This window comes from Trachypithecus francoisi, unplaced genomic scaffold (assembly GCF_009764315.1).
Source record: "Trachypithecus francoisi isolate TF-2019V2 unplaced genomic scaffold, Tfra_2.0 Lachesis_group19, whole genome shotgun sequence".
Taxonomy (NCBI): domain Eukaryota; kingdom Metazoa; phylum Chordata; class Mammalia; order Primates; family Cercopithecidae; genus Trachypithecus; species Trachypithecus francoisi.
In genome coordinates, this window is record NW_022681464.1 from 40783041 (window position 1) to 40803331 (window position 20291).

A 20291-nucleotide genomic window follows, 5' to 3' on the forward strand; every position below is an offset into this window, starting at 1 on the left:
GGGTGTGTGTAATGATTTATTTTCTATGGAGAAATGGAAGAAAAACTAGCTTAAAACCAGTAAAAAGTGGAACTTAAAATTTTAAAATCAGAGTCTTATTTCTTTTGTTATCTCTTGTTTCCTCCTGAAGGCAGACATTCCAGTTGTCTGCACATAACATAGATTGAATTCTGTGAAATAAGTTCCTGTCAACCAAACTCTGCTAACAGTTGTCACAAGTTCCCAATGACTTCTCAAGTTTCAAACAAGTACCCAGACGTACAAAACTCGTCTTTTCCTCAAAAGATTTTGACTAGAAGTCTGCTCCTAGCTCAGATCTTAACAAATGGTTATGACTTACAGACTTTTCCACTTAAGAGGACTTGCCTAGAGCAAAATAAATTTAAAAAGAATAACTTGCTTTGGCTAACATCGTGTGTCCTGTAAGGGAAAGCAATTTTCAAATTAACATGCACCAAAATGACTCATCTCAAAAGTGTGTCCTGTGGGGGACATTGAAAAGAATTGGAATGCAGGACCTGTTCTAAGTACTACTTACTGTTGACTCACATAAAGGGTCAGTCTTCTCACCTTCTGAACCAGACATTGTCAGGATGTTATCCTTTTTAGTTCAGTATCATATCGACTCTCAAATCATATCATTAATCTGTAGCTAGCCTATTGGCGGGTTGTGAGAATCAAGTGTTGGATAATTTCCTGGGGTGGCAGGATTACCAAGCACAGCTATGTGAAAACATACTCATACTTAAAATTCTTATGTATGAATAACAAATATTAGAACACCACTGAGCTAAAATTAATGAGTCTATGTTTGAAGCATGGCAGTATTTAAAATTACCTGCCTGATGACAATTTTAGTTAATCACATTAGAAGTCTGTCTGATTACTTCTTGTTAATTACTACTTACAGTCCAAGAGGAAAAAGATCTAGAAATTTCCAGGTTAACAGGTTGCTTAATTGCTAACATTCAAACTGGTATTTAAAATAATATTCACTCCAGGGCCGACCGCGGTGGCTCACGCCTGTAATCCCAGCACTTTGGGAGGCTGAGGAGGGCAGATCACGAGGTCAGAAGATTGAGACCCTCCTGGCTAACACGGTGAAACCCCGCCTCTACTAAAAGCACAAAAAATTAGCCTGGCGTGGTGGCGGCGCCTGTAGTCCCAGCTACTCGGGAGGCTGAGGCAGGAGAATGGCGGGAACCCGGGAGGCGGAGCTTGCAGTGAGCCGAGATTGCGCCACTGCACTCTGGCCTGGGCGACAGAGCGAGACTCCGTCTCAAAAATAAATAAATAAAAATAATAATATTCACACCAATGAGCCAGTTGGTTAGCAACATTGTGCTGAGAGGCACCTCTGTGTGAAGGATTGTTCTAGGCCCTCTGGGGAGATAGGAGAACATCTCCACAGTTTACAACAGCAGGGCATGCGCAAGACCTAGAGAGACCCACAGCAACATCCGGGCATGTGCAGTTACGTGCCGTGTGAATCACAAACCTAGACGCCAAGGGGTTGCACTGAACGGCACCACCTGACCATATTTTCTATGAGATCTGTGGACCGGTAAGGTCATATCCTCATTACATAAGGCCATGTTTATTCTTCCTCTATTCATCCTCATATTTTTAGGCTTATTATTTATTCTCCATCTCCACCCACTTGAATTTAAGCTTTATGAAAGGAGGGATTTTTATGTGATTTGTTGACAGATATATCCCAAATGCTGACAGACCGTGGCATACAGTGGGCTCGCAATAAGTATTTGCTGAGTGAATGAATTTAACCGTTTCCACAATGGGCAGATGGGGCATCTGTTCAGATGGATTTGCTGATGTGTTTGAAGGAAATTTCAGAATCAATATGGATGTACGTTGACGATATTTTTTCTTCTATTCTTGTATTTAATTTTCCCAGCCTAAAAGACACAGGGCTAAATCTATTTGAAGGTCTTGGAAGGATAACGTCTGGTTTTAAACTGATAGTTAACAGGAGCTTGTGAAAGATGTTTGAAAAAAATTTTTTTAAAGAAAAGCTGGCAGCTCTGGAGGATAACTTTGCAAATTGGTTGAAAAAAAAAAATGAATGAAAGAAGAATTCAATTACCAACACCAAGTAACCTGTCTGAGTGAGTTTTTCTTTAATAAAGCAATTTTTGACTGGCTTGTTGACTCTTATTGGAGAAGCCAGACCACATTTAATTCAAATTGCTTCTTCTTGGAAGCAAACAAAACAAAACCTTCACTCCCTTCTGAGGCAAATTATCAGAGAAGATCCTAACCTCAAATCATGAAACAATTTATAAACAACTGCCTCCAAGGAAGCCAGATGCCACACAAATCTGACCTATGCACACAACTAGCTGGTGGAGACACCTGTGCGTTTTCAGGTAGAGATCCTGTAAAAACACCTTGTTTATTTTTTTTAAATGAAACGGAGTTAATATTAGCTAATAATTCTTGATTTTTTTTCCTACTGAAAGACTTTTCAGACCCCAGCATTTCACAGTAAAATACAGCCTCCAGCATATCGAAATAATCCCCATGCATATTTAATACAACAGCCATTAACTGCAGTTCAGTTATTGTAGTTCAGTGTATTGTAGGAATATCTAGGTTTAACCCGGGATTTCTCAGCACTTTGTGTTCTTCATGCGTCAAATTGCCTTGATGCCTAGATTCCTAAATCAAAGGGAACATAGTCTAATTTCAAATTGAAGTAAAAGAGGAATTGATGGGTATTGCCTTGTAGGCAAAACATGGCAGAAAGCGACTAGTCTGATCCCATGAAATAGAACTGTTTGGCTAAAAAGAAACTCAGTATTTTAAACTCAAAGTCCCATTTCTGCCACTTTTTGCTTTTCATTTCCTTTTAAAGGTTGTTCTTAAACTTTATTACCCTGCCACCCTTCTCCCTAATCTGTCTCCATTTCCCTGTCATTCCTGTGTGCCGGCGTCAGTGATTGGGATATCTGCAGCTTTGTCCCTCAGCACACTGTGGGCCCAAGGGAGGCAGACACCTGCTGTTAGCATGCTGGCTTGGTCCTCTGCTCTCATCATTCAAGAACTGAGCCTTCACAGCCTCCTGACCACTCTCTGGACACACCTGTGCATCCCAGCCTGTCAGGCAGGGGTATGTTTTATTCATCACTAGATTCAAAGTCCATTGTCTGCCTGAAAGGAATATATGGTGCAAAGACTTGAAAACAGGAAATTTCACTGAGAAACCAAATTGTTGATCGCCAATTCACCAAATGGCTCAGTCAGCAGATTTACTTGTTAACTCAGCAGATTTGCTTGGGAACTCTTTGAGTTTCAGTTAACCAGTTTTTGTTTTGTCTTCACAGCATCAATGTAGAGACATTGAGCTGTCCCAGCTCCTGTTGCAGCTGGAAACTGAAGGGTGGAGAGAGACAGAGACTGAGGGAGTTTAGCAAGAATGTATTTTTGAAGAAAGATATCTTATGAATGTATTATTCACTAATATATTTACCCATAGGAAGAATATATAAGAATTCTGAATATTTAAGAATCAATTAACAATGATATTCTTCATGAATATATTATAAGAATGTTTTTAAGAGGAATATTTATAAGAGAAAATATTCACAAAGAATATATTCTCAAATATTAAGAATATATTCATAGAAACACTTCATAGTCACAAACACATTCTTCAGCATTAGGAATTGGAGAGACAAACTGAATATTCCTTAAATGAAGCAAAGTTCAACATTCCAAAAGAAATAAGTAAATGTGGCAAGTCAGTCATGTGTTGGGTGGTTAAGACTGACTTCTACATCAAGACAAGGTGTAGAACTCAGGGTTCAACCCTGGGTCTCACTCCAAACCCCAGCACTTTCCACGATCCTTCACTGCCTCCAACTCTTACTCAAAAGATGGAGATTCTTTGGACAAAGATGACTTGCCCAAGAAATCCCAGGTGTATTTGAAAGTCAGTGCTCAGCAAAAGAAAGCTGTCATGACTTGGAATCCTGTGTTAACAAGGAGTCAATCTCTTTTGCTGTCACTCTTAGAAATGCTTTGGTACGTGGGTTCTACAAGGTCAGGAATTCTAATCACAGGGGAGAAGTGGTGTTCAAAGATTGTGAATGATAGATTTTTTAAAAAATATCCTAAGGCTGTTGGAAGTGAGAGAAATTTATTTTTCCTTTCTGCAAGAGTTATCTAAAATTACAGGCTTTCAAAGATTCTAGTCTCAGAAGTCCTAAGCTCCCTTAGGATTCATGCTAATGATCTAATTTCCAGCATCATGGTGTGTACTTATGATTGTGATGTACAAATGGTCCTTGGGGGGAACTCTTTCTAATAACCTGGAAGTTTGTATTTCTTGAAGCCCTGTTGATAATTTTTTCCTTTGTCCCTGACTCAATTCACATTCCAGGGGGATCAGGAAAAGAGGAGCAGAGTCAGAGGCTAAGGCTGTGCCCAAGAGCAGCAAGGTCTTCAAGCCACCTGTGCCATTTCCAGGTGCTGCTTGGCCCCTGACAGTGGTGGGGGTCCTCCTGGCAGAGTGAACAATCTCAACTCTTATGTTGCAAACCTTCCTGCAGAGCATCAGGAGAGGGGGAAGGGAGCTGGGTGGAGGAAGCTGGATGTAGCTGGTCCAAGGCAGTTGGGGCCCCTTGACGGCACCCCAGGGGCTCCTCCAAACATGAGTCCCACCTAGAAGAGTGGGCCCCGCGGGGTCCTTGAAGGCTGTGTGAGGCTTGATGCAAACTTAAGGGGTTTGTTACAGGAGATTCCTGGAAGTTTGGTCTTCTGTCGACTTAAAGGAATGGATTGTTGTTCCTGTTGTTTTCCTCACGCCTATTTAATGGATGCTGTCAGGTGTCAGCGCCTTATATATGCTGTTTACACTCACATCCATGCAGACATCCCCAAAATAAAATTTCAAAACGCCCTGGAGAAGGTATTATTTTCTTATTTATAGAGAGGTTACACCTATTTAGGAGGCTGCAGAGCTGGGATTTGCATTGAGTTGGGTAGGCTCACTTTGTTCATTGATACAGCAAATCACTTACTGTGTGCCAAGTAAGTGCTAGATCCTATGCTAGGTGCTTAGAATAAATGATGGGCATGCCAGACCCAGTCTTTGTCCCCGCAGATCTTCTAGGCTAAGGATGAGTGACAAGTAATAACAATAGTGAACAGCAATGCAACAGGGAGGTGCAGCCTGCTGTGGGGCTCTTAAGTGAGTCAGGAACCCAAGAGTGATGGAGTCCAGAAAGACTACTGAGAAGTGGGAAAAGGAGGGGTGAGATGGCCTCAGGCAGAGGACCCATGGATACAAAGTGGAGCCTGGGAGCAGGATGAGTTTGGAGAAATAAGCTCAGTGCAAATCCAGCCTGGATGTGAACAGGAACAGAAGATGCCCAAAAGGTGGGCACTGGCTGGGGTGTGGTGTCTGCAATGTGCCAGGGCCTGCCTGGGCCAGCTCTCCAGTGCTGACTGCACATCTCCTTCTAACTCCAGTGATTTTGTGTTGGTATAAGATGAATTCTACCACAGAAAGGACAAAAAAGGCAGGCGATTTGAGTTTCCAGGCTGACTTGAGCAACTGCTCTGATGATGGCGTCGTTCACTTGGGGAGGAGTATTAGAATGGAGGGATCAAAGCTCCCTGTTGACCTCAAGGTTGAGGTGCTTGAGTGACAATGTGGGGGGTGGCTGGCAGGCAGCTAGATACCTGGATCAACCCCTTTCTGTCTGATCACACTGTCTCCTAGGAGCACAATAGTTCAACTCCATTTGACTTGGTACTATCCAACCTGTCCGAGGCCCTTCTGTTGAAATGACATGTGTTAGATATACGAACAACATATCTCAGGTCTTCCATGGAACCTATACAATAAGCAATTTTGAGGTTCTTATTCATTTTAAAAACTCCCATTTAATCTCTCAAATTATGCTTTCCTTGGGAAATATAGCCCAAGAAAGATAGCACTCTTGGGATGACTTCCTTGCTAGCTAATGTGGGCAGCGTTACCTCTGTTCTTCCATGACTAACAAAAAAACAGACTCCATGCTGTGGCATGGGCACAGGTCATAACAACATATGCATTAAGGTAGTGAGGTATAAATTTTGTTTTCTCTGTTTATTATCATTTAAAATATATTAAAATTTTAACATGGCAGAAGCAGGAATTTTAATTGCACATGGCAGTCTACAAAAAGCAAAACAACAAACAAAACTCCACAGAAACAAAATTTACATCAACCAATAATATATTAAAATTTCATTTAGGTAAGGATCTAAAGAAATGTTATATATGCACACATCTTAGAGTTTATTTTCTTCAGTGAAAAAAAAAATGTAAAGCTTGAGAAATTCTCCAAGCAGAATCAACTTTCTTAAACCTTAACATTCTTTTTTTTTTTTTTTTTTTTTTTTTTTTCAGACGGAGTCTGGCTCTGTCTCCCAGGCTGGAGTGCAGTGGCCGGATCTCAGCTCACTGCAAGCTCCACCTCCCGGGTTATGCCATTCTCCTGCCTCAGCCTCCTAAGTAGCTGGGACTACAGGCGCCCGCCACCTCGCCCGGCTAGTTTTTGTATTTTTAGTAGAGATGGGGTTTCACCGTGTTAGCCAGGATGGTCTCGATCTCCTGACCTTGTGATCCGCCCGTCTCGGCCTCCCAAAGTGCTGGGATTACAGGCTTGAGCCACCGCGCCCGGCCAACATTCTTAATGAAGCAAGTGGACATAGAACCTCTTTTTAGAATCTATTCCCTCTTTCTCTCCACCCACACATGGTGGCTCTCCACTTCTGGGAGAGCATTTATAGCTGTTCCTACCTGTAAAAGTAGTAACAAGTGTCAGAAAAGAGGTACTTGTCTTTCAAAACTCTGGGACTGATTCCACACAATTTAAGCCTCAGATACAATCACTTACAAAAAACAAATAAAGCCTGACAACAAATCGGAATGTTTCAAACAAAGAATAAGTACCACGCTCCCTACTTTAGAGATCTTCCCTTTGAACAGTGTGTCACCGTTTGTAAAGATGCACACAGCCCCAGATGTAATATAACACAGCTCCTTATGACAGGGGTTCTGGCAGACCGCAGTGGAAATCAGTCAATCCTGAAATGCCCTTCAGAGTGGGAGCAGGGAGGAGTTCTGTGCAGGTGAGGGTCTGGCCCTCCAGCCACACCAGTGTTAGGACAGGGTCCCCTGAGGCCCCGCTGATGGTGGAGGGTCCTCAGAAGGGTCTCTCCAGCTTTTGGAAGTGCCCACCTCGCCGTCCTCTTGTTAATCCTGGTCACACTCCTTTGTGGAGGCTCTAGGGAACCTTGGGAGCACAACCAAGAAATGGATAATGGAACAAAAAGGAAAATTAATGAATCATGAAAACATGTGCTTATTATTATTATTTTTTAGAGATTCACACTTTCCTGAGTAAAGTACACAAAAATCTCACGTGAAGTCTTTTGAAAGCACCAGGCCTCTAGGTCTTAGACTAGCTGTGCTCCATGGCAGATCTGAGCCAAGCTCGATGTTCTGGTAAAATCATTAACAATATATTCATGAACACTGCTTTTCTAAAATTTTCCACTTGAGAGTGTTATGCTTGTAAATGGAAAATGGTTTCTTTTCTGGTGACGGAGAAGAATAAAGGTGGATGTGTGGGCTTCTTTGGTCTGTCTTGCAAACACATTAGAGCTGAACGGATCCCACCAAAGATAACAATGTTTATAAACCAAACCCACAGATGGGCCTAAGCCTCTGAATCACTGGCACTGGACCAGTCATCAGAATCCTCTAAACATATAAACAAATCACAGACACTTTAAAAAGTCCAGATTCAATGTGGATATGGCCATTGGACATTCACATCAAGTTAATGTGCTCCACTTTTATTGCTGAAAGAGCGCAGGTCCTGGTGCCAGAGGAAGTTCAGGGAGCGCAATCATCCCTTGACTTCTTGGCCTGAGACAGTATCTTCTTCAGGGAGGTCCTGGGAATTCCTGAACATCAGGATAGAGTTGTAAATCTTCAGTGCTGGGCCCAGTTTGATCTTCATCACTTTGACAATGTCTGTCTGTGTCAGAAGCAGGAAGGCTTTGCCATCGATCTGCTGCAAATACATAAATAGAAACAAAAATGTTTTGTCACGGAAGCCTGTTTACTCACCAGTAACACTTAGGTTCTGAGTGTGACATGGAACCCGTCATAGCCTCCGTGTTGAGCTCACCAGTGAGAGAGAATGACAGTAACTCTCACTTGGCTTAGTTACAACCATTGCTCCACTTCAGTCCTTTCTTCTAGAAATTTGAAGTTAAATTTAAAAGGAGCTCGCTGTGTTAAATACGAACTCAATATACATGATCTGTTCCTAGGCTAAGTTTCTATTGTTGTGTTTTTAAAAGGTTGGCTTGAATTTGTATTAAGGGCCTTAAAACCAAGTAAATCCCCAGGAATTTTTCCCAAGAGAATAATGTGCAATGTGTATACTCTAGTATTATTTATAATACTGAAATCTTGAAAGCAACCCAGTGTTCCCAATAATAGCAGAAATAAATAATACTATAGTCAGAGTGGGCTACTATGCAGTCACCCAAAATCAAGTCTCTATGAAACATTTAATGATTTAGGATTTTTTTTTGTAGATGAGTAAACAACAGAACATGGTATATGATAGAGAAAAAATTCAGTTTTACTTTGTACAATTAAATATGCATGGCTGGATGTATACATATGCATATTTAAAATATTTGAAGTCTTTATACCAAATGTTAACAGAAATTATCTTTGGATGGTAGAATAGTGGTTAGTTTTTATTTAATCCTTTCAACTTTCCTGTATTGAAATTTTTTAAAGAATACATACCAGTATAAGCAAAAATACATACAAAATAAATGTTTTATTTATTAAACCCTGAAAATATATTTCAAAACTTGCACAGAATGATTTTTGGCTCAAGATGAATAAGATCTGGGGCTCTGATATATGGCATGGGTGGTAACGGAAAGAGTTAATTTGACTTTGGTAATCATCACACATTGTATATGTATATCAAATCATCACATTATACACCTTGAATATATTCAATCTTGTTTTGACAATTAAATATTTTTAAATTAAAAAGATATTACAGCATGAACTGTAATAGCTTCCCCGAGACTCACAGGATGGCAGTGGCCACTGTGTAGGTTGCTTTCCCCAGCTTCTGGATGTCCCAGTGACCTCAGCACGACACCTGAGACTGCTGCAGCATCACTGATTGACACAGCCTACCTCAGATGATTCCTAGCTCCAGAACCAAGAAGGCAGGAATGGGAGGGTTTTCTATGGAAACACTCTTCCACGAACTTAGCACTGTGGTTCTAAACCTTTTCAAATTTAATAATACAAACCCAAGCCAGTTGTGGTGGCTCATGCCTGTAATCCCAGCACTTTGGGAGGCTGAGGTGGGCAGATCAATTGAGGTCACAAGTTTGAGAGCAGTCTGGCCAACATGGTGAGACGCCCCTATCTCTACTGAAAATGCAAAAATTAGCAAGGCGTGGTGGCATGCGCCTGTAGTCCCAGCTATTCAGGTAGGAGAATTGCTTGAACTCGGGAGGCAGAGGTTGCAGTGAGACAAGATTGTCCCACTGCATTCCAGCCTGGGCAACAGATCAAGACTCCACCTCAGAAAAACAAGGAAGAAGAAGAATGAAGAAGAAGAGGAAGAAGAAGAGGAGGAGGAGAAGGAGGAGGAGGAGGAGGAGGAATAAGAAGAATAAGAAGAAGAAGGAGGAGGAGGAGGAAGGAGGAGGAGGAGGAAGGAGGAGGAGGAAGGAAGAAGAGGAGGAAGACGAAGATGAAGAAGGAGGGGGGAGGGGAAGGGGAGGGGGAGGGGGAGGAGGAGGAGGAGAAGGAGAAGAAGAATCCTGTAGTGTCAATGTCTCACTGATAGAATTACCCTGGGACCCAAGGGGTAGGGTTTTAAAGTTTTAACATTTAAAAAATGTTTTAAAACCTTTCTGTGCATTTATGATATATTGTCTGATAAGGATTCATCCATCTAGAGGAGGAAGCACTTTTCCCCTCGGAAAAGGCATTTTCCCCAAGGCAGAGGAGAGAGAATGAGTCTACATCCATACCCTGACCTGGCTCAGGTCCAGCATTTTCAGGCAAAAATCGCTGTCCAAATATAAGGTCCTAAGAATAAGGTCATGATGGTGATGATAACAGCTAACATTTATGGAGCTATAATAATCTATTATACGGGTTTGATCCTCCTGATAACCCTGTAATATAGGAGAGGAAACCTGGAATTGCAAGCTTAATGACTTGCCCAAGCTCACACAGCTTCTAAGGGGCAAAGTTGGGATTTCTGGCAGGGCTTGCTGGAGCCCAGAGGAGACCCTCTGCTGCATACTGCTGCCTTTAGTAAGCCCCTACTTTGGGACAAGAACAGGGCTCGGTGCTTCAAACATGATCATCCTAATCTTTAAGGGCCCCTCTAGTGAATCTGTGTTCCAGGGAGGAGGGATAAAAGGGGTTCAGCAATTTGCCTAAAGTGACAGTTCTGGTCAGTGAGTGCCACATATAAGCAAGTCAGCCTGCAAAGAGCCACTCCCTCTTCCCCTACGTGGACGGACTTGAGGACAAGGCGGGCCTTGGGCATCACGACCTGCAGAGTGGACTGTATGTGTGAGCGTGGCCAACTATGCCCAAGCCATGCTGAGCTCAGGCAGAGCCAGGCGAACCCACATGTAGCAGCTACCCAGACTGAGACCCTCTGACCTTGATGCTGAGTTCCTCTACTATGCTTGGAGGGGTCCAGAACCCAAAACTCAGTGAGCACTTCCCTTAACCCATGCATGCTCTGAACCTGAGAGAGGGAGAGGTGTGTACTGCCTTTCAGTTTCTACGAGGGTGGTTTTCTTGGAGAGTTCTAGAGCAACAACGGAGGCTCTGAGCTCTCAGACGGATATGAGTTGGAATCCGACTCTGCCCTTTTCTTGCTCTGCCTAACCTTCCTGGGCCTGAGCTTCTTCATCGGTAAGCTGCCATTGTACAGTTGTCACAAGGATCAAAGGACAATGGTTGTAAAATGCTTAGCACCGCACCTGGCACGTGGCAAGCCCCTGATACGCCATCAGTGGGATTAGTATGTGCATCATTCTGTAGCTGGTCCAGTCTCTTCCAGGACTCCTGTAGCTATGGATACTAATTCCAGGAAATATGCGAAGCAATTCAGTATGTTCCCAAGCAAGACGGGGCAGAAGATAGAAACCTCGTAGAAGGATTTGGGGTTTCTCTGGAAGCAAATGCAGAGCAGGGGTAGGTAGGAGGGTCCCACGCTGACTTTGGAGTAAACAAATCTCCTCTCTTTCCCAGGTGCAATCCCAAAGAAGGATTCTTGCCTTCGCCCAAATGGCTTCAAGCCACCAATGGAGAGGCCTCATGACACCGATAGGTAATAATTAATTATCTTGTTCATTTACTCTTCCAGCAAACAGTATATGTACTGAGCATGCTGTATGCACCAAGCACCGTGGCATTCTGCAACAAAACCTAGCAAAATATAAGAGGGCTGAAGGCAGAGACTGACCCTGCTTGGTCTCACACTGCAGAATTGGGCTCTATTCCTGCTGGATCTCCTTTCTCTTGCTGCCCCAAATTGTACGTAGTTACACTTAAGTAAATGATAACAAAACACTTCTGGGTCTAGAAGTATATATATATATACGTATTTCTTACCTCTTTCTTAAAGCACTTGGCATGTTCTTCACAGCCCAGAAGAGACTGTACAAACTCAGCCACCTATAGTGCAAGATGAAAAGCCTAATTTAATACATGCACCTGAAATAATTTTGGGGTTGTAGTAATCCAACATTTAAGTAAAATATACTTAAAGTCTCTCAAACACTTGGGAACTAAATAGTATCTATCAAGTTGCATTAGCATTTGTCAACTGAGAAATTAGACCAGCCCCCAGTATTTTTTCTGTCCTCTTATTACTGGGCTGACCTGCATAGGGTTATGGTTGTAATGATGACAGTAACAGCCTCCATATGTGAAGCTCTGGCATTCTGCAAGCTTCTGTATCTGATTCTCCTGACTCCCCTGTGGGGTCAGGGAGGGCGAGGCCAGTGGACTTGTGCAGCAGCTATCACAGCAACAGGCAGGTGTGAGGACCTACCCACTTGCCTTTAAAAGGCAGACCCAAAGGCAAGGCCTTCTCCTACTCATCTCTGTGGCCCAGTTCCTCACCTGGAGCCTAGTGAACCACAGGCGATCAGAGAATCCATGCGGAGCTGAATTCCCACATAAATGATGAAGCTGAAGCCCAAAGAGGTTCAGACTTACCCAGGGCCACATGCGGTTGGTAAGTAGCAGAGACATTTTGGGTTCAGCACTTACCCAGGGCCACATGCGGTTGGTAAGTAGCAGAGACATTTTGGGTTCAGCACTTACCCAGGGCCATATGCGGTTGGTAAGTAGCAGAGACATTTTGGAATTCAGGTTTGCTGTCTCTAGGCCCTACGTTTTGGAGAATCAGTCTCTTCATTTCAACTTCCCACCCTCACCATGCCCCCACATGCCCCCAAATATCCTTTTAACAAGAGAGGGCTCAGACAAAGATCTGGCTATCAGCTCAGGAAGCCAGCGAGTGTTCCTAATAGGTACCTTTGGGAAGCTGATTGAACAATCATGATAAAGGGTAGACTCCCAACATCAGAAATGACAACTGGGTGGTCTGCACTACGGCCTAACTCCAGTCCTGTCGCAGCAGGGGATGAAAGGCAGGCTGGAGTGCAACAGTAAATGTAATCTCGGGAGGTGATACTTCTAGGGGAACTGTCTTGTTTGTTTTGTTTTGGCTCTGCGGAGAGCCAACCGAATTGTGTCAACCGAATTGTGGGTGCTGGCCCTTCTCCTCTCCCTGGTTTCATGGGGAAGGTTCTCGAGGCTGGAGAGTGCAGTGTGTCAACACGTCCCACCCTCAGAGAGCTCTGTGAGCACAGGCTCCCTCCCAGCCTCTCCAGGAGAAGTCGGCCGATGCTGCCCCTGATGGTGCAGGAGATAGCACCAGGTGTTTGCTGATCCCAGGTGACAGAGCAGGAAGGGCCAACTCCCACAGGGCGTACCCTAGGGCTGGACACCTGTGCCCCTCCTGAGCTCTGTCCCCTGTGGTCTCACAGCTATATTTAGTCAGTGCAAATGTGAAGAGTTCAGAATATCTTCTTTTTAGGGGTGATCTGCATGTCCAAGTCTGCTTTACTCACCCCTGGCGCTGAAAATATATTCTTGAGTCGTTTTACAATCTTCATATAAAGTTTGGAGTGATAAGGATTTAAAAAAAAAAAAAAGTTCCACACCAGCCATACTGCTGTCATGCAAGTTCACCTCCAAGCCCCCGGAGCATCTGTGCTAGTGAGTACCTCTGCTGGCCCAGGCTCTCAGTATTATGAGCGAATTCACCTGAGAACCTGACACTGGCAATTCAGGCAGAGGAAGCCAAGTCTGTTTGCTGCGCTAATACAGTTTTTTTGTTCTAGGTGAGAAGGAAGCATGTAGAGCACGTGCTCAGTATTTGCTGGGAGCTAATGAAAGCTGTGGAATGCCACTGGTCAAGCTGCAGAGACAGGGCAACTGGGGCAGGTGATGGCAGTGGCGGTGCTGTTGGTGGCAGGTGGCTGGGGCCCAGGACATGGAGAGTGGCCTGGCTCTGTCATTCCCCAGACCACTCTGCTGGTCATATATATATACTCCAACCCTGCCTGTGTGTGAGGCCTGATGCTGGCTGCTAGAAGAGCTGCTCTGGGAGCTTGTTGTGCTTGAATGTTCAATGAGTTGATGTGATTAGTGGTGGGAGGATTGAGGGGAACAGGGAGGACATGAAAGCTTATCACTCACTACAACATGTGGTCAAATGTGCTAACACCCTTGAGAAAAGTAGGAAGGCTATGGGTGTTAGGAAGGGACTCCACAAATCTTAGGTGGGACTTCAGGAAGGACATCAGGAAGAAGGGGGACCGTGAGAGGGTTACTGTTGGATGCACAGTATTTCCACCATGGCGATTTGGGGTGGATGGGCGGGGGAAGAATTCTAGGCATAGAGAATCCCAGGAGCAAACCGCAAAGCAGGACAGCACAGGGCCAAAGGGCGGGTGTGAGGAGCTGGAGGAGTGCAGTTTGACTGAGCTGAGGAGTAGACAGGGAGTGGTGGGAAGCGGGGAGGGCCGCGTGGTTCCAGGTGTGGGCCTGTACTTCCTCCACAGCAGCGGGGAGCCCTGAGCCCCGGCACTCCACCCTGGCGGGACACTGGAATCCTCGGCAGAGCTTTCACGCTGACTGTAGTCCAGGCCTCATGCCACACAGATGATAAATTAATGGAGTTGGATTGGGTCCAAGCACTGCGTAGATATTTTTAGAGCTTCCCAGTTGGTTCCAGTGTGCACTGAGGGCCGAGAACCACAGCGCTGCAGGGAAGCTAGAGGAATGGTCCAGCAGGGTCTGGACGGACTCATGCTGAGCCTCAGGGCTAGGCAGGGCAGGAATCAAAGATGAGCACAGGAGAATGCTGTAAAACCACGTTCGTCAACCTCAATACTGACACCTCGGGCCAGGTAACTTTTTACTGTGAGGGCTGGCCTGGGTGTTGTGGGATGTTTAACGGCATCCCTGCCCTTTACTCACAAGGTGCCAGTAGCAAAGCCCCCTTCCCAGTTCTAACAACCAAAAATATGCCCAGATGTTGCCAAATGCCCCTGGGGGCAACATTGCCGCAGTTCTTCTGCTGGGCTCACTTTTTCACAGGAAGGAGGGCTGAGTGTCGTAGGAGGAAATGATAGAGAAGAGGGACCAGTAACTAGCTAAGGAACCACGTTTTGTCGGATGTCAGTCACTCACTGCAGTGGGAAAGGCACGTTAGCACAGGGACAGTGGTTTCCCCACTGCTAGGGGAAAGGAGTGGTTGGTTAGAAACATGGTCTCTTTTCCATACTTGTTTAAAGGACCGTTCACAGCAGAAGTGTTGCAAGTTGCTTTGACGGTTTGCCTATGTTAAACTGTCCTTTTCTGGACAAACAAAAAAAAGACCACAGTCTTCTTTCTCAGTATCATTGGCCAAGAAATCATTGTCAATGTATGAAAGGTAAATTGGATTTTTTTAAAGGAAATAAATAACGTGTTAAACCAAAGCATCAACAGAGCAGAAGCGGCCCTGCCCGGAGGTGGCCTCTGCCTGGCCTGCAAGCAGCACCTGCCGCCTCCACCTCATCCTCCACCCGGCCACCCTCCTCAGCTTCACACTCCTTCGAAAGGCTCTGCCATTTTGGAAAGAGATTCCCATTCGATTCAGTTTATCTTTTCTTTTTCCAAAATAAGGAACAAGTTCCATGAACTCTATTAAGCAGACTTCTCTGGCCAAGAGTTTTAAAATATGCAAAGGCCTTGATTCAGTATTATTAGCCAGTAATTACCTCCCCTACAAATAAATTGTATTTTGAGCTTTCATAGAAAGTTTTGCTACAGATTTTCTCAATGAAAGCGGTGAGTTTTAGCACAGAATAGAGTAATATCAAGAAGTTTCCCTCTCATTCTCCCATTAAAAGAGAGAGATATTTTTTCTTCACGTTTGTGGAAAATGTGGACAGCTGTCCAGAGGCGCATGACCTCTGCGAAAGATGAAATGACCATCCACTTGCCCTGCACCCATAGAAGTCATAGCAGTGGGGTCACCTGCTTTTTCAAAGGGGGTGATCACACTGTTGGAGCCCAGTGGGTGGCCTGGGCCTTGGCGTTGGCTCTGGGCAGCGCCTGGTGGTGTGGGGGGCTGCCATGCGGGTGTCACCCCTTGGTCTTGACTCTGGGAAGTGCCCCCCACAGTGCTGTGACCGCTGACACACCAGCACTTCCCACATTCTCAGGCACACAGTGTCCTACAGCTAAAATCCCTGCTTTGTTTTGGAAGGACACTGAGAAAGTTAATTCTAAGTATGAGACAGCAGTTTGGGGAAACTGGGAGGGATGACACTGCCCAGGCTCTGAGAGGAGCCCATCCCGCCAGCCGACCTCACTTCCCCCACGACCTACTTTCCCTGGCATCGTCACTGGAGCTCAGCAGGCCTCGTATTCTTCCGTGGGGCTGCTGCTGCTTTAAATCTTTCCAAATGCTGGTGTTCTCTATCTCGCTGAGCCTGTAGATATGTGCCTGACCATACTGGCTAATCGTCCACTGGGGACCATGTTTCCAGCCTGGGTCTTATTTTTTAACCGCAGAGTTTATTTGCCCTTTTTTTTTAAGGGCTCAATTGTATAAGGCTGCTCTGCTTAGTTAGCAGTACCCTGAATTTTTCAAAAGCACCCCTTCCTGTGGAAAGGCTGCTTTTAAAGTGACTGCCATCTTTTAACATGAATGAACATTTAGGGAGCACTTGGTTGAGGCTAGAGCAATTTATATGTGGTGCTTTAAGAAGTATGTTTTAATAAGAGAAATAAAAGTACCCATACGTGCACCAGGCTTACCTGAGTCATACCTAGGGTGGTAAATGAGCACAGCACATATCATGCCCTGCCTGCCTCCGTGTGCCTAGACATATATACCTGGCAGAATCAGGGAACAGACTACATAAAACCCACCTGCTTATTCATTCATGGACTCATTCACTCACTCGAACATTTGTCAAACCCTCTTCCGTGCAGGATGCTTTGCAATAAGACAACAGAAGATTAAAAGATATAAAATATATGAAACGATACTAGTCCCTACTCATAAAAGCTTATGCTCTTGTACAGGGAATTTTCATGACCCAGAGTAAGACATATGCTTTACATCTCCGTAACTTATCACGTGCACACGCCCACACACATCCCTCACCAAAGTTTAGCAAAGCAACAACCCTCATCACCTATGATGTGCTCTCATCTTGTCTGGTCTTTCGTTTTATAACCACTACGTTGACTTCACAGCCTACCTGCGCTTTGAAAAACACTGCTCTTGGAGAGACAGCCACAGTAACAAAGGAGTTAAGAGGCAGCCCACAGCTCTGTGGAGTGTTACAAAGGCCCTGCGCTGGCCTCTCTTCACAGGCGGCATTAGCAGAGCAGAGGTCTTCCTCCCGGGCCAGAAAGGCAGACAAAGAGGCTGTGCTTTCACTTCACCTTCTGCCGCAGACACCCCGTGTTAACTCTTCCTGAGGGATGCCCAGTTCATTCCAACACACCCATCCCTGGCTGCGGAGGCTCCTCTCTGAAACGCCCAGTGCTGACAATGCACAAAAGCACCCCTAGGCCCCCACCAGTCCAGCTCAGCCCTGAACTGCCTTTCACATCATTGCTGCCCTGCTCATCATTTTTACTGTGCCTTCTCTAAGCAGCCCTACACTCTGCTGTGGGTAGGTACTCACTGGGGGCCCCTGAGTGGCTCCCTTATTTTCAAAGACACAAATACAGCAATCATAAAGCCCCCATTTTCAACCCATCAGAGATGATTCCTGAGGACCTATGTTGGTACTGGGAAATGCGCCGTAGTGTGTGAGGACATGGAAAGAAATTCAGGATGTGGTCCTTGTCCTCAGGGCATCTAGTTGGGGAGACAGCAAGACTAAGTTATGCTCAACAGTAGGGAATCATGAAAATGGTTTTCCCTGGAATGAATCCCTGACGGAAGTCAGGGTTATGGAAGCAGCAGGAGCAGGAGTGTTGTATGCGAGGCACTTAGCCTTTCCCATGGCTGGTATTTTAAATCTAGAAACGTTCTAAGGCCTCTCCCAGCAGCAAGGGCTGAGATTCCACCTACACCCACAAGAGAGAACTAAGGACCAGGGCTCTCATCTTCCTAACAGCTTCTCTTTCTCTGGTCTTCCTTCTGAGATCTTCCCTGTCCTAATGACACTTTCACCTAGACCAGCTACTTCCCTTGAATCACCTCCCAATCTCCTGATTTTGCTTCTGTTAAGTGCCATACTTGAAATCTGTCCAATCAGAGCTCCCTCCCATTTCCTAGTCACTGCTAATGTCCCTAACAGTGGCGTCTGTTCTTATTGCATAAAGGCATCCCTGAGAAGTTAAGAAAATCTCTGGCCCTTACCCATTAAAAATACATATACTGTACACAATTTTTCCAAATTCTTTGAGGCACAACTCCACGAACCCAGCCTCAAAACCTGACCAGCTCTGACACCTGTCCTGCTGCACCACATGCTCTGGCTTCATCTTCCCCTGACACCTGGCGTCCAGGGACTCTCTGGAAGTCAGTGCCCCTTTGCAGCCCCTCTTCCCTCTTTCTAACTGGGGCCCTGCCGACCCATCCTCACCCTAACTCTGGACACTCACACCCTTGGGAAATGCCCCTTAGTATCCTTTGCCTGCAGCCTTTAAGGGCACTCATCTTGAGTTTATGTCACAGTGGTGATTCACAGGGACTGCTAACCGTGAGCCACATGTCCAATGATGAAGTCACCATGTTATCCTCCTGCTCCCAAAGTGGACTCTGTCCCCAAATTTCACTTCTAATAGCACACTCTTTCCCCATTCTTTCAGATGAGCTCTTTGGGCCTTTCAGCTCTCACATATTATTACCCCAATTAAGTACTAAACTGTTTAGCACCGAGACTATAAATGGAATCGCATTTGGTGCATCTCACTTTTTCTTCTATGTCTAATCTACCTCCCTGTGCTACTGCCTGTGCCTTTGAAATGTCTATTGAATACGGGTTCTTTGGTTGGCAGCACCCCACCTAGGCCCTGATGGTTCCACTTCCTGGGTGTCTCCTTCTCCTCCGCCCTTCTCACCTTACTCTCTACAGATCTCTGCAATTCTCATCTTCCTGAAACACCATCTTCACAAAGTGACTTTCCGCATAAGAACCCAGAATGACTCTGTCCAGCAGACTGTGGGCTGTGCACACCCTCTGCCTGGCCCCTGAGGCCTTCCACACCAGGCCCATCTCCTGGTCCTAGGTCCCTTTCCTCTGTGCCTGGGGCCACAGTGAGCATGGTGGGCAGGAATTCAGCTCATGGCCTGGTTCTGACTGTGTGGCCTGATGCAAGTCACTTCATCTCTGGGTATCTCAACTTCCCCACGAATAAAATGGGAAAGTGAGTATCTGCCTTACTGTCATTGTATTCATATAGCTGGTTTATCATGATTAATGACTGCACAGGGCGCGGTGCGTGTCCGCCATCACTAACTCTGTGAAACTCACTTCCATGCAACCTCCTCTGTTTCCCCGTCAACTGAAATGGCTTCCCTTCTTTTTTCTGATTAGATACATTCCACTTTTGTTTCAAAATTTAGTCCACAATTGATTTCCTTGTCATCCAACATTCATTCAACAAACATTTACTGGGTGTCTACTAAGTTCCGGGTGTAGTGAGGGGTTCTCAAGATGTCATGCCAAGTGAGTGCGGGGTCAGGCCAGAGTGTGGATGCCCTGCCAGAGGTGACCTCTGGCTCAGACCGAGGATCCACAGGAGGTGGAAGAGAGCATGGAGCCCCAGACGGCTGCTGGCAGTGGTCTGAGTGGGAGAAGGCAGGACTGTGTGAGTATGAGAACAGGCTGGGGCAGCAGGACTCCCTGGGGCAGGAGGGGAGGGCAAGAATGGCAGGGCAGGCCAGGGCGGAAGGGAGGACTTCACAGAGTGTGAAGGGTGCCAGGGGGAGCCAGGGATGGTTGTAAGCTGGGCAGAGACATGCCCAGAATTCTGCCTTCTCCACCACATTCCTCACGATCAGAACTCTGTCACTCTGCACACGCAGGTGGGAGTGGAACTGAGGCTGGGATCTGGCGCTGCTCTCCCCAGGGCATCCTTCTGTGCAGGGCAGTGACGATGCCAGGGGCCATGAGCCCAGCAACAAAGAGGGCAGAGGAGACACTCTCAGTCTTACTTTAAAAAGGTGGCACTTCAAATGAATGGCTCCAATTTCTGGGTGGGCATTGGCCCACCTATTCCTTGGCCCAAGGCTAGGAAGGTGGGCTTAAACCAAGATTAAGTTGACTGCAGTAAGTGCTCCAGGAACATTGTGTGTCTGATTTAACTGCGCCTGTAGCTCTAATCTTGCCCTCAGAGTGACCCAGGGTTTTCCTTCTATTAAAAAACAATTTAAGGCCTGACTAGTGAAAACAGTATCTTTATCAAAAGGAATTACAGGTAAGTGGTACATTCCTTAAATAATACCACTTTAAATATGAAGCATTTCTACAGCATTATTGTAAAGCAATGGGGCTTAACTGATCCTTATTAATAACCATTATTGAAGCCAGGCAAGGTGGTTCCTGCACATAACCCCAGTGCTTTGGGAGGCTGAGGTGGGAGAATTGTTTGAGGCCAG

The 20291-nt window shown here is 45.4% G+C and overlaps 1 protein-coding gene across 2 annotated transcripts in view; it reads right to left on the reverse strand.

Moving 5' to 3' along the window:
- Positions 1 to 7360: 7360 nt before the first annotated feature.
- Positions 7361 to 20291, reverse strand: part of L3MBTL4 (L3MBTL histone methyl-lysine binding protein 4) — a 431550-nt gene continuing 418619 nt past the window's right edge. For both annotated transcript variants that reach the window (XM_033178287.1, XM_033178288.1), the window contains 2 exons: positions 11711 to 11773; positions 7361 to 8093 (listed from right to left, as the gene is read on the reverse strand). In XM_033178287.1, coding sequence (XP_033034178.1) covers positions 7926 to 8093; positions 11711 to 11773 — 231 coding nt within the window. In that variant the 3' untranslated portion in view covers positions 7361 to 7925. The remainder of the gene's footprint in view (positions 8094 to 11710; positions 11774 to 20291) is intronic.